At 36.0% G+C, this 13,583-nt stretch overlaps 1 protein-coding gene across 1 annotated transcript; it reads right to left on the bottom strand.

The window, feature by feature from the left end:
* Window positions 1-87: 87 nt before the first annotated feature.
* On the bottom strand, window positions 88-11,157 carry LOC136854601 (uncharacterized). Its single transcript, XM_067131058.1, has 5 exons — window positions 10,800-11,157; window positions 8,394-8,447; window positions 5,183-5,245; window positions 4,208-4,448; window positions 88-2,575 (listed from the first exon to the last, which is right to left on the bottom strand). The coding sequence occupies exons 1-5, from the start codon at window positions 10,933-10,935 to the stop codon at window positions 2,491-2,493; spliced, it is 579 nt and encodes a 192-aa protein (XP_066987159.1). The 5' UTR covers window positions 10,936-11,157; the 3' UTR covers window positions 88-2,490.
* Between the last annotated feature and the right edge of the window lie 2,426 nt (window positions 11,158-13,583).

Genomic DNA, 13,583 nt, shown 5'->3' with positions numbered 1-13,583 from the left:
ATTTTGGTAAAGACATTTTCCACGTTGATAGTTATTCTTCTAGAGTGACTAAACTTAGACAAATTTAGGATTAATAAAAGCATTCCAAAACCTGTGAATAATTTAGTAAAGCTAAACAACAAAGCTTTTAAAAAATTGGTAAAAGGTTTGAGATGTAGGACAGAAGGTCGGTAACTGAAATAGGGACCGAATAAAAAAAGGAAAAAGATGAGGGTTTAAAGGAAATCGAAACCAGGAAGTGGTGAAAAAGGTGAAGAAGAAAGTAGTGGAAGATTAAAGATGAATCTCTTCACCCACTGACAAAGGAATGTAATTATATTTGTACACGGCAAAAGGAAGATCTTTTAAGTCTACCAAGCAATATAATCGTAGGCAATTTTATAAAAGCCTGTAACATATTGATGAAAAATTGAAAGAAGCAGTGTTTTAATTACAATGTATTTGGCGGAATCGATTTATTCTTAAATTAATGGAAACTGCAATGAAGTTGCACATCATACTTCAGGGAACGTAAAACTTGAAATCAGGCAGATGAAAAATCCAGTGCATAAATCTATTACTCCGAAAGAAATAATAGCGTAATCGAGCATATAGCCACTGAGCATGCGTACTAAATCAGAGATAGCGAAAGACGAACACAGTCGCCAGATCAGTCGATCCCAGTGTTTTAAGAATCAGGACGCAAACTCAGCCCCTTGCCAGAATTACTAGATACTCCACATGCCAACGAACCACACAGACGACGGTCATATGCTTGGGGGAAGTTTCTAGCAGGTAAATACCGCCAAATGCCAAGAACAAGATGTAAGATAATATGATGAGACCAAGATTATTTCTATAGGAAAAAAAAAAACGAATGACGACAATGAAGGGAGCATTATTACAGAATATTTCGATATAAATGACAACAATTTCTGGCTTACAGAACTGATCAAAGACGAAATTGATTTTAAGGGTGTGGGTAGGCCTAGACTACACTTCTCTCAGATAGAAAACAAAAACAACACGTCCTTAAATGGGCCACCACGAACAAGAAAAACATAGATATACCAAATGACACATTATATGCATATGGAGTACATTGCGTTATCTACGAAAAGCACCGCACGATACACATACCGGAAATTCAGCTAAGATGACGAGCACCCAGCGGTTTTCTGAGCAATTATGAGACCACCACCGTGAATTTGGAAACTGTAAAGCCCTCCAATAAGTAACACTTACTTTATACCTTACAAAAATCATTTGAATTACTTGTATGTACAGCAATTCGCAAATGAGACTTGTACAACTCAAATATTCACTAGAAAGGTAATGACATTTACTGAACTGTTGTCATAACCAGTCCAGTAAGTAAAACCTGCTATTTACGCCACAGTAATCATTTCAATCACTTGTACAGCGGATTCGTAAATAAAACTTGTACGGATCACTTATTTATCAGAAGTCCTTCTACTCGTTACAGTGATTTTGGAATTGGCACCAGAGTTGTGCCGCAGTGTTAAAATGAAGATTTGAGAATATATTTTGTGCTCGTCCTGAAATTCAACAGTCTACCGAGATATCCAGCGTATTGTCAGAAAACATTAATTCCTCTTATTATAATGAAAGGTACAGAAGTTGAAACATGTAACATCAGTATCAGGAGTCCTGATTTTGCATACGATACAACTTTTGTTTTAATTTGTAAATGTACATACATTTTTAGAGCAAGAATGAAAAATCACAAAAAACAGAAAAAGGTTACTACTTTGTTATGATTATTAACTCAAGGCCTTGTTTGTCGAGAAATTTCGTTTTCTGAAAACAAGTTAATCTTTAGAGAGAGCTCATAATGTAAGTAGGTTAGTTAGTTACTATTATTATTATTATTATTATTATTATTATTATTATTAATGGCAAGCCTCCTCTTTGGGGACCTGAACAGCTGACAAGCAATTTACCAGGAAAGAAATTTATTCAGCCAACGACAGATGGTACTAAATGAGTTGGACTAGATATATGGAGAATATAACTGATCTCTCTCACTTGATACTTTCTGTGGTCGAGTGGATATAACGATGGCCTGGCAAATTACAGGTCAGTGGTTCAAATACCCCAAAACAAGAGGTTTGTATTTATCTTCTATTTACTGGCGAAACTGCTTGCTTACAATGCATTATCATTACTATCGTTATTAATGGGTACAAACAGGCAATTATACATTGAAATTTATATAACAAAGATTCTTAACAACAGGCAGTTCACACTTATACAATGCAGTTCTTCAGTTTAAAGCTTATTTACTTTTTTGGAGCCCGTACAATTGGTCAGCTGTAAGTGGACAAAAAAACAAACACGTAATTCAAAGGTTAAACATTAACAAAAATGATGGACAATATAACACCATGCAGAAGGGTCATTATCAGTCGCAGGTACAGTAGCTGGTCTGTGAGCAGACTGTCCCAAATCGTTGTGGATCTTCCAAGCTGGTGTCTCAGTGCCTACTGGCTATGATGCCAAAGCCGATGGGGTGCATATGCTCTCTACCGGCTGTTGCATTGTGGTTGCAGCCTGCGGCAACTGCCCATCAAGTCTGCGAAAGACAAAGAAGATGATCAGCAATTATATGTGACTTATCATTGGCTTACACATTTCCATAAGCCATAGGAAAGTGAGTAAGTTGTAAAAAGTGCCTTGAAAGTAGACAACTTTCTCAGTAAATACATTCCACCTGCCTACATTTAAACACTTCTCTGTTTTCCAGATTTATGTAATCAAAGGTGAACACTTTTCTGTTTTCCAAGTTTATTATGTAATCAAAGTTGAACACTTTTCTGTTTTCCAAATTTATTATGTGATCAAAGTTGAATGCTTGGTTAGCTATAGCAGGTTTTTGCAGACTAACTAACAATTCCTTGTCCGTTCAGCCAATTTAGTGGTTTGCAAAATCTAAATATGGAGTGAAGTGAATACCTTTGCAGGCCGTCTGCGAAACTAAACTTACATTAGTTTTCCTTTCACTCGGTTATTAAGCCAAAAAAATAACAAATTTTTTAGTTGCTCGCTGTTAAAGCTACATTCACAGCTTGAAAGAAACACGACATGTCCTAAGACATTAATAGCTGTCAGCAAATGTATTTTATGTGGTGTTCGTCAGGAATTTTCATTGTTTACCAGAGTCTTTCAGCCTTTCTTTCAGACTAACGATTTGGTTTGATCTCTTTCAGCTTAGGTGGACAGAGAGTGTCATAATTTTCTCATAAATCTCGAAATGTCTAAATTAATATATATATATATATATATATATATATATATATATATATATATATATATATATATATATATATATATATATATATATATATACATATATACGTAAAGATGTTCAGTCTTTTCGCCAATTGATATAGTCATACGTCTTGAATTCCCTACTAAATAAATTATTGTTCCAGATATAACACTACTACTACTACTACTACTACTATTAATAATAATAATAATAATAATAATAATAATAATAATAATAATAATAATAGTAATAATAATAATAATAATAGTAATAATAATAATAATGTTTTTTTTATTATTATTTAATGAAGAGCAAGAAGACATGAAGAACAACAATAATGAAAATAATAGAAATATTTCAACTGAAGCATTATTATTATTATTATTATTATTATTATTATTATTATTATTATTATTATTATTATTATTATTATTATTAGAAGAAGAAGAAGAAGAAGAAGAAGAAGAAGAAGAAGAAGAAGAAGAATTAGAAGAAGAAGAAGAAGAAGAAGAAGAAGAAGTAATAGTAATAGTAGCAGCAATGACAGAAAATGTCTTGACTCGACTTGTGATTTCGGAGAGGTTTGTGTCGGAGGATGCACTTGACCGGACACTGAGTGACCTTTTTGTTATCTCCATGGTTAGGTGCATCTAGGCCAAAGTGCATGTCGTCATGGGAATCCCGGTCACAGGGTTACGTTCGTGTCGTTTTTCTCCAACTCTCGGCTTTTGCTGATCTTTTCCTTATGTTGGAATGCATGAAATAAAATGTTCAAATAAGTGCGGGGATAAAAACAATACTCCGTGAAATTTTCCCGCTCTCAGGAAGCTAGCCCAGCTAAGCTAACTACGAACTTCGAGATTTCCACCCCGTCCGGTTTCTCAGAGAGAGAGAGAGAGAGAGAGAGAGAGAGAGAGAGAGAGAGAGAAAACTCACTTGACAATCTCTCCTAGTAAGGCGTCTATGTTCTCCTGCTGAGCAGACACGCTCTTCGTGAGTTCACGTATTTCAGCCTGGAGAGACGTCATTTCCTCCTCGAGGGTGCCTTTCTCTCTGCGCAACGAAGAAACATCCCTCTGATAACTGTCGTCGTCCAGCATGGGCGTCTCCACTTCTATCTCCAGTTTGGTTATGTCCAGGCCTATGCTGTTTACTTCCTTGTGGCAATTTTCCAATGCTGAGATGAAGAACAAAGCATTGCGTCGTAGACTTTATACTGAGAATCATTACAAAAAATTAAAGGAAAGAGTCCTTTATTGGGAAAGGGGAGGAAAAAGAACATATTTTCATTTACGTCATCATTGGCCCCCTCTAAGAAATTTGAACTTGTGGCTTTCGTGTATTGTAAGGCTATTCAAAGTGAATACGGCAATGCGCACAAATGGGAGGTGGGGAGGGGATGCAGAAAAAGGAATTTTGTTTTACTTGGGATGAAGAAGATTTTGAAATCAGTCTCAAAAAAGCCAAAGAAATGTTTTTTTCACAAAATAAATTTGAATACTAGATCGACATGATCCCAAAGAAACTTGGTTACGAGTAAAGGAGGTGGGTTGAAGGCACAAACATTATGAGACAAAAAAAAAATCGTATTCCCTGTTCATTAATCAATAAGGAAATGAAGAAATCACGGATATGACGGATGGATTCACCCTCTTGGAAGCAAATATGCAATGAATTAAATAACAAATCTTAATATACTAGACCAATGGCTTTTGCATAGTCCTAGGATATCGTCTCATATACAAAAATTCAGGACACACTACAACACAAATTAAATAACTGAAATAGTGAAAACGCCGTCAAGGAGATAAAGGAGGAAGAAAAAAAATGAAACTATTACTGATAAAACATTTCCTCAGAGAAGTGTAGACCCAAACATGACTGAAGTAGTAATATAAACATCAAACCAACCTTTCTGATCGAACAAGCTCAAAGAGTGATATTCCGTCAGATTTCCCATTGCCTGCCTCATCTCTGAAAATGGAAGAAATGTACCATTATGATCATTTACTGCTGTTGCGAAAAACGAATTCTTACACGAACACATTAACAAGAGGTTAAGCTGATCAATAATAATCTTAGTTACAGGCACCAATTATGCTTCCCTTAAAAAACTAATAGAGAAAATATATTAGCATCTGGCATTTTTGCTTAGATATAAATCAGTGCGTAATTCTTTATCAACTAATTTATTTTTTATTTCACACTTCTGTGTGCTATGACAGTATTTCTATTGATAAGGTCTCCTGCGGCCGTTGTCTTTACAAATATACGTAATTATATGTGAAGTAAGAAAAGGCAGCAGGGTGGTTGCAAGAGAATGAAAAGTGACTCAGTGGAAGCACAGTGTAGGTGAAAGAATGGATCAAAGTGGTACGAGATGATGCCTACATGTGGAGAGAATGGAAGGGTGGTGTAAAAATGTAACCATTTGGAGCTGTTAAAAACAAAGACATGAGCCTATTGAAGACCACACTGATGGCAGGAAAGAGGCATTGGGAAGAAAAGACGTTGATATCCACGAAGGTCAAGTGTCAAGCAGAAGTGGCTGGCACAATGTACTGTACGTAGGTAAGTCAAAAGGTAAAAAAAGTGAAAAAATATATATATTTATAAATTAAGATCATTATCATATCATAGCCTTTAAAGCCGTGCAAAGCAGAGTCTCTGCAGTTCCTCCAACTCATGCATTTCCTATGTTTTCAAATTGGAAATGGTACTAATCTAATCATGTGCCGTAACTTGTTACATGCAAGTTCGTAGCACCTTAGCCCGGATTTGTTTTCGTACAGTATAGTCTAGCTATAGATTGTTCTTCCAGCAACTTCTACGGCACATAAGTCTATGTTAACACAGAAGTCTATGTTAAATTTAAGTGTAAAAAATGCTTCGTTATTTATCATTCAGAAGTATTCTCAGACGGTTCCTATTATACACACAAATTATATTATATATATATATATATATATATATATATATATATATATATATATATATATATATATATATATATATATATATATATATATATATATATATATATATATATATATATATATATATATATATATATATATATATATATATATATATATATATATATATATATATATATATATATATATATATATATATATTTATTTGGCTTTCAGTCTTGAAACAGAGACGAACATAATCAGTCATGGGTGAAACACCAGCGTCCTTACAAAGTTTAAACACCGAACTTTATTGTCCTTGCCGTTGACATCACAGTTAAGAGCTCTCTGGTTAAGGGGTGCTGGACAAGGTGATATTTGACGTGAACGTGAAGTGAGATAATAACAATATTCTGGTTATTCATATAATAACAGCGCTCAGTGAACCGTTGTGGAGTAGGTCAAACCCCAGAAACGACTTCCAAAGTTTACAAGAGTTTAAATGTGTTCGGGTGTGAGTGGGTCCTGGGCTATAGAGGGGAAAAGGCGCCACAAGTGGTTGCGGCGGAAGTAGACATGCTAGATGGAGGTCGGGTTTAGCCAGTATTAATTGACTGTGGCCGACTGGTTTCGAAGTAAGTTTATATTAACCATATTAGTCGATTTTATATAATGTTTTGGTGTTTCTAACGAAGAGCTCCGCACGGAGAAATTGTTTATTAATGAAATTTCTGACTGAACAGTTGCACTTGTTGTGTGGTTTTATGTACAGCCCTCCACAGGGATAATTCCCTCTCCCGCGGGCCCTTGTACGTTTTCAATATAAGGTGCTTCTTATACTTGATAATTGTCTCTCAGTGTTTTCTCGTCAGTATCGTAGCTCCTGTAGGATAGGATAGTCTTTAGTTCTTTTTTAAATTTGCTTTCTTCTTGTATTAAATTGCATAGAAGATTATTAGTCAAATCCATGATTCATATTATTTTTCGCCCTTGACACACATTCCTTATATACTATGCACTTGGTGCCATCATATGTTTATGTTTAGTATCACTATGACCTTTCTTTACACAATTTTTGCACTTGAAGGTGTTGCTAGGACATTCATTTGATTTGTGATTTTCACCACATCTAGGGCAAGCTTGGTCATTTCTACAATTTGCTGTAGAAAATGGCGTAAATGAAGCAGTAGAGGTGAGATAACTGAAAACTTACCAAAATCGTGAGAGAAATTTACCTTCTCTTGTTTATGTTGCACTCCTCGGGACGCCGTTTAGTACCAGCCTCTCGGGGATTAACGAAAGCATGAACAAAAACTGTAAACTTCTCATATTATTTCCGTAAAATTTTCAGGTTATCTCACCTATTCTGTTTCATATACGCGTTTTTCTATATTGTTCGGTCAAAAAAAAATTAAATATAACTGACACGAACTATGTGCGGAGCTCTTCTTCAAATTACCAAGGTTATTTTTTTTTTTTTTACTTTAGATAGTGTGGCAACTCAAAGCATAAAAGTTGAGGAAGTACATTAATATTCTCCCCATTTTAGACTGTTGGCCAGAGGCATTTCATTTGGTTTGGGCCAAACTGCAAGGAAATTTCCTATAATTTTAGACTATGTTGGCAGAAATGCATCCACACGAGAGCCTGTTCGGAGTCTTTGGTTTCTGAATTTGAACATAAATGTAGAAAATATGCTGTCGAAAACTGATATAAATGATACTTGAGGCACACAGATGAGAAATTCCACGAGAGCAGAAACGAAGAAAAATTGAGAGCACAAAAAAGCAAATAGGTCATTAAGCCGACGTTGCAATCTTGATGAACATCAGGCTATATGGATCTAAGCTGTAACGAAACAAAATTGTCAGAATGTCGGAAAAGCTATAAAGGAATACTAACTGTTTATTTAGGAATTTTGAGCCTATCTAAAAAAAATTAAAAAGGGGACTTTTCTGGAATGGACGTCATATGTCAAATAAAAATCAAGGAAAGAACCTTAAAGAAGTTTATAAGTCTACGAAGAAAATAAGACTGTCATTCGTTAGCTCAAAATTACTTTTAAAAATTATATAGAGTTTTGAGTAAAGTGTCAGAAAGAAAGGTAAAAGTGTTAGTCTCATATCGTGACATTGACAGTAGATACGCGTAAAGGAAGCCTTAAAATGTTCATACATGTAAAAAAAAAAAAAAAAAAAAAAACTCACCCCCAGCAGCAATCAGCAACTGTGCTCTGAAGTCTACCGTAGCCACTCCCAAATCTGAAAAATACATGAAAACTTTAGCATGCAGTCAGAATATCATCATGACGGAAACCGTATGAGACTATATTAGTCTTCGCTTTAAAGATACTGATGAGTCTTTATACTTGTCCTTGTACTAACTAAGAAACCAAAATAATGTGAAATAATATTACGATCTTTTTTTGTCGTATGACAAGATTTTTTTTAATCCAGTAATAAAAGGGATGGTTAAGACAACTCTCAAAGGAGGGAGTAGTTGACACACCATTGGGAATGGATGTGACAACAAGCAGGAATTATTACGTTTTCTAAACATTATGTATATTACTATTGACTGATATTTTTAACACTAGTTTGCATGGGGCTTTTCTATACTTTCATATACTAATCAACACATAGCCCTTAATGTTGACTGCACTTCAAATTGGAAATAACTTACACAGGGGCGTTCCTATAGACATTTTGGGGCCCGGGGAGCACAGTCCCATTTGAGGCCCCTCTTATGGGGTGGGAGGAGAGCGAAGCGAACCAAAGCAGCTGGGGGGTTCAGGGGGGGGGGTTGCTGCAAGGCCCCCAGGGAAAATTTTCAGAATATGAGCAACTGTAGGATCGTTTTAAAGGCACTTGTAAATGCAAATTTCAGAAATTTTATTTCTTAAAATTAGGTGTACATTGAATAATTGAAGATCCACTTAATCCAGTTAAACATAATGATAATTGGTAAAAATGAGGATAACAGCAATGTACTCTGATGGCGATATGATGTGGAGGAAGTTAAATGAATCAATATTGCCGGAAGGGACTCCATTATGTGAAGGGAGGTAGATCAGAGTGAAGGGAGTTAGAACAGAGTGAATGGAGGTAGAACAAAGTTTGGGGCGGTAGAACAGCGTGAAAAGAAGTTAAAACAGTGAAGGGAAGGTGGAACAGAGTGAAGGGAAGGTAGAAGAGAATGAAGGGAAGGTAGAACATAGTGAAAGGGAGGTAGGGCAGAGTGAAGGGAGGTAGAACAGAGTGATGGGAGGAAGAACAGCGTGAAGGGAGGTAGAACAGAGTGAAGCAGTAATCAATTGCCTTACATCGGCCCTGCCCTTACCCCAATCAGCGTTACCCACCCTCCTCCGATCCGTATGAGAAGGTCTATAATGGGCTCTACGATTGGGAGGGGGCCCCTGGAGAACCCTATTTCTTTTACATAACATTTTTGTTCACAAAATTGGAAATTGGGGCCCTTTAGTGGACCCCAAACTTTCGGGTCCAAATATAAATGGGGCCCTGGGCCATTTTGGGGCCACTGGATTTAGCTTGTCCGGTCACAGCAGCAATGGTTAAATTTTGCATTTTTTGGGGGGGCCCCCTCACTTTGGGGCCCGGGGAGCGATTACAAACAGCCCCCACCCCACCCCCAACAACCCGCCGCCACGAACGCCAACTTACCCACAGAAGTAACTGTATCTTATCTTATAAGTGCGTCTACACCAGCCAATTCGAACCTGTTCATTTTGGTCTGATACAGAGACGACAGTAACATCCATTTAACCATCAAGAAGATGTTATTCCTGTTTAATTCGATATTAAGGATTATTTTGTTTTAGTATAAATGTAGAATAGTGACATAAAAATTACAGACAAAACTATAGCTGTGGGCAATGTTGTAACGCCAGTTTTAGTAACCATAAATCAGTCATTACAAGCTTAGCACTGAGGTATCATGGCGGCGATGGGCTTATTTTAATCCTAAGTACAGAACCTGTATTCGGTAGGAATATATACAGCACAGTCGTTGCCATTTAACGTCTCTCATCGTGGCTGAACGTCTATAAGTCACTGTCATTGCTGAATCAAGGACAAAAGACAGTTCGAATCCTGGTTAGATTAATGTAAAATTCCCTTCGTTGTAAGTTATTTCAGTATTTAGGGATACTTGTGGCTTAGTTATGGAAAGAGATGGATATTAAGCAACATTTTTAGCTTAATGTTTTATATATATATATATATATATATATATATATATATATATAATACACACACACATATATATATATATAGGTGCAGGAGTAGTGCTAGGCCTTTCGATTTAATGTCCTTTACTTAGGTACAAAGGAAAAGTAACGTGGCATTGCCTTTATATATATATTCATGTTCCATATTTTCGTGATTTGTTAAACACACACACCCATATAATATTTTTATATATATATATATATATATATGCATGGTGCTCGCGTGCCGTTACAAAAAAGTAACGTATGTGATTTTGAAAACCTAGGCGCATCAACTTTTTTTTATATGGAGGCAATTTAAAATCTGAAGGTGACCTACAATTTCTCGTTCGGTGGGTTCACAAATTACAAATTGCGTTTAACTTACCATTTCTGATGTCATTTAAAATCAGCTGATTGAACACAATGGCTGTGCAGACGTCGGTTTCGATGCAACCCCTTAATCTCCCTGCCTGCAGGGTTGAGGCGAGAGACAGAACCAAAGAAATGTAGAGAGGTCGCATTTTCTTATGTTGAATAAATTCCGTCAATCTCCGGTGTTGCGTCAGACGGGAATGTTAACTTCTTGTAGTAACTGAGGGTGTAAAAGAGTAGATATTATGTTGTGGAACGTTCACGGTTCAACATCTGCTCTTGTACTGATACTGGCGTGAGAAGACCACGGTCACCAGACTAGCCACTCCGAGTCTTTGCAAGTTTCCGTTCGGCTGCGACGCATTTATCTTCGATGACACAGCGGGATTTCCGGTTTGACGTGAGTTTATTCAGGAAGTTAGGACTTGTTTTTAAATGGTGTTTGCACGTGATGAAGCACAAGGATAGGGTTTTAATAACTATTGTCTAGTTATTTTTTTGTATCCCTATAATTGAATGACTGTTGTTGCGATTTTTTAAAAATTATTAATTATTATAAAATGCATTTTTTTTCCAGAACAGCTTGTAATTTAATGGTAAAATTTTCATTTCCTGACCCAGATGCAGTAGAACCTCAACTGAAAGTAGACTTAATTGGAAAATATTTAAAGTAACCCCTTCATTCACTTTTGCTGGGTTTAAAGGACTCTCTCTCTCTCTCTCTCATGAAGATGTGGAACTTTTTTTGCTTTGATTTTCTAGTGTCTAAGTTTCGTCTTTGAAGCTAAATTTTATTAAAGTTCAAAGTGTCAAGAAAAAAAATATAGCAGTAACATACAGGACATTATTTTGAGGATTGCTGAAATAATTTTGATGAAGCAACTTCGCATTTCTTACGTAGGCTGTCATATGGACAACCAACCCAAGTTTATTAATTTTTTCGTCACTAATGTTGCTATGATTTTATTAAGGAATCGCCTAGAGAGATTTCTGTTAAATCGGAGAGTGGGAAAACTAACAGATAATTAATGAGCCTTAGCATGCATGTGCTTTTGCATCATGGAATTTCTATTTTTCCATCTGGTTCTAACATCTACAAATATTCGGAATGTTAAAACTTGTATAAATATTTCCATGAAAGTAATGCAGCACTTATATAAAGGACACAACGCACAACCTTTGTTTGCCTTCTAAGACTTTTTGGTTCACAATTGCTGAGTAGATGCCTAATATGGTCTCATTCTTTTGCGTTTCTTGAAATCTTCAGTCATTCAGTAATAATTTTCCATCCAGACCACTGAATGGCAAACGCTACAAGAGCGTCCGAAGCAACATTGTGCATATGGGAAAATGTTTTGACTTTTGCAGACATAAGCTTATAGGTCCTGTCCTTTTTACGAAGACTGGAACAATTCCAGGTCAGAGTGTGGTGAATTTACATTTGTGAAAATTAATTGCTTTGTCTCAGTTTCTCTCTGTTCTGACTCCTGCTCCTTTCTTATTTGTCTTGGTATGACATTGGCCTATGAGATGTGCTATTACTCTTCCATTAAGTTCTGACTGTGACTATAGGTGACTTACTTTATATAATTGTCAGTCACAGCATTCATATATATATATATATATATATATATATATATATATATATATACTATATATATATATATATATATATATATATATATATATATATGTGTGTGTGTGTATAAACACATATATATATTTAGATACAGTATATATGTATATATAATATATATACAGACACATATATATTTATATGTGTGTGTGTGTATTATATATATGTGTGTGTGTATGTATATGAAAATTGGTGGGCCCCCATGAAATTTTTCTGGATCCGATAATGTTTTCGCCAGGTGTCTCCATTCATATTTGTAGACAGCCCCTTTGAGGAACACTACTCTCATCTAACCCTTTCCTGGGTGTCATATTATACCAGAACACAGCTTCTAATGGACTTATGTCTCCCCTCTCAAAAATAGTTTTGATAGTTCTGTGGCCTCTCCACAATACCGGTCCCACTTCCTCTATACAGGAGGCACAAAAACATTTCTGAATATTCCGTCCATCCAACATCATCTTTAGTACTTCCGACGGGAATACTGTACTATTATCCATAAGAATATCATCTACAGGACCCCATTCCAGAAAAAAATTATTATATTCAATATATCTGCTACTTCCTCTGCACTTTTTCTCTTCAGACCTCTCCACACCGCAGATCTGCTGGGACCACAGTCAGTTATTGACAAATACGGTACATTCCTATAATGTGTGACATCTGTGGCAAGTCTCTTCCAATTTCTGTCCACGTTCACACTACCTGCCTCGTGCACCATTAGAGCAAGATCAATTGACTGACATTGCAAACAACTTTTTACATGTTTATCATTTGTTTATAAATTTTGGAGTCCAGTTTCTGTGCTAAAAATGTAGTCCTATCTACATCCATAAGATGCCTGTTGTGTTCCTCTCTCAAATCATTAATGTTCAGGCAACACATCTCACTGCTTACCTGTTAATTCAAAAGCCACCTCTTTTTAACCCGGGTCAAGGCATTAGCCTTGTTCTTCACCGTACTTACTAGTGTCACCCTCAGTTCTAATCCACATTCTTCAATAAGCTCCCTCACAATGCCCAATCGTCACTTTATTATCATCTCTCCTACCCCTTTGTACGAACCCTCTTATCCTCTGTGATAACAGATTTCATCCACCCAAGAACAGTAACAGAATGTCTTAATCACCAATTTTTCTAGTCCTCACTGCAGGGCAAGATT

The sequence above is a fragment of the Macrobrachium rosenbergii genome, chromosome 29, assembly GCF_040412425.1.
Source record: "Macrobrachium rosenbergii isolate ZJJX-2024 chromosome 29, ASM4041242v1, whole genome shotgun sequence".
NCBI lineage: Eukaryota > Metazoa > Arthropoda > Malacostraca > Decapoda > Palaemonidae > Macrobrachium > Macrobrachium rosenbergii.
The sequence above is the reverse complement of the archived record's forward strand: the minus strand, read 5'-3'. Positions and strand labels throughout refer to the sequence as shown.

Excerpts from the sequence above, each read along its gene's own strand:
- LOC136854601 (XM_067131058.1), bottom strand. The coding sequence starts at position 10,935 with ATGCGACCTCTCTACATTTCTTTGGTTCTGTCTCTCGCCTCAACCCTG. Across the intron at positions 8,448-10,799 it reads TTTAAATGACATCAGAAATG|ATTTGGGAGTGGCTACGGTA; the intron begins GTAAGTTAAACG and ends TGTATTTTTCAG. Across the intron at positions 4,449-5,182 it reads GAGCTTGTTCGATCAGAAAG|CATTGGAAAATTGCCACAAG; the intron begins GTTGGTTTGATG and ends TCTTCATCTCAG.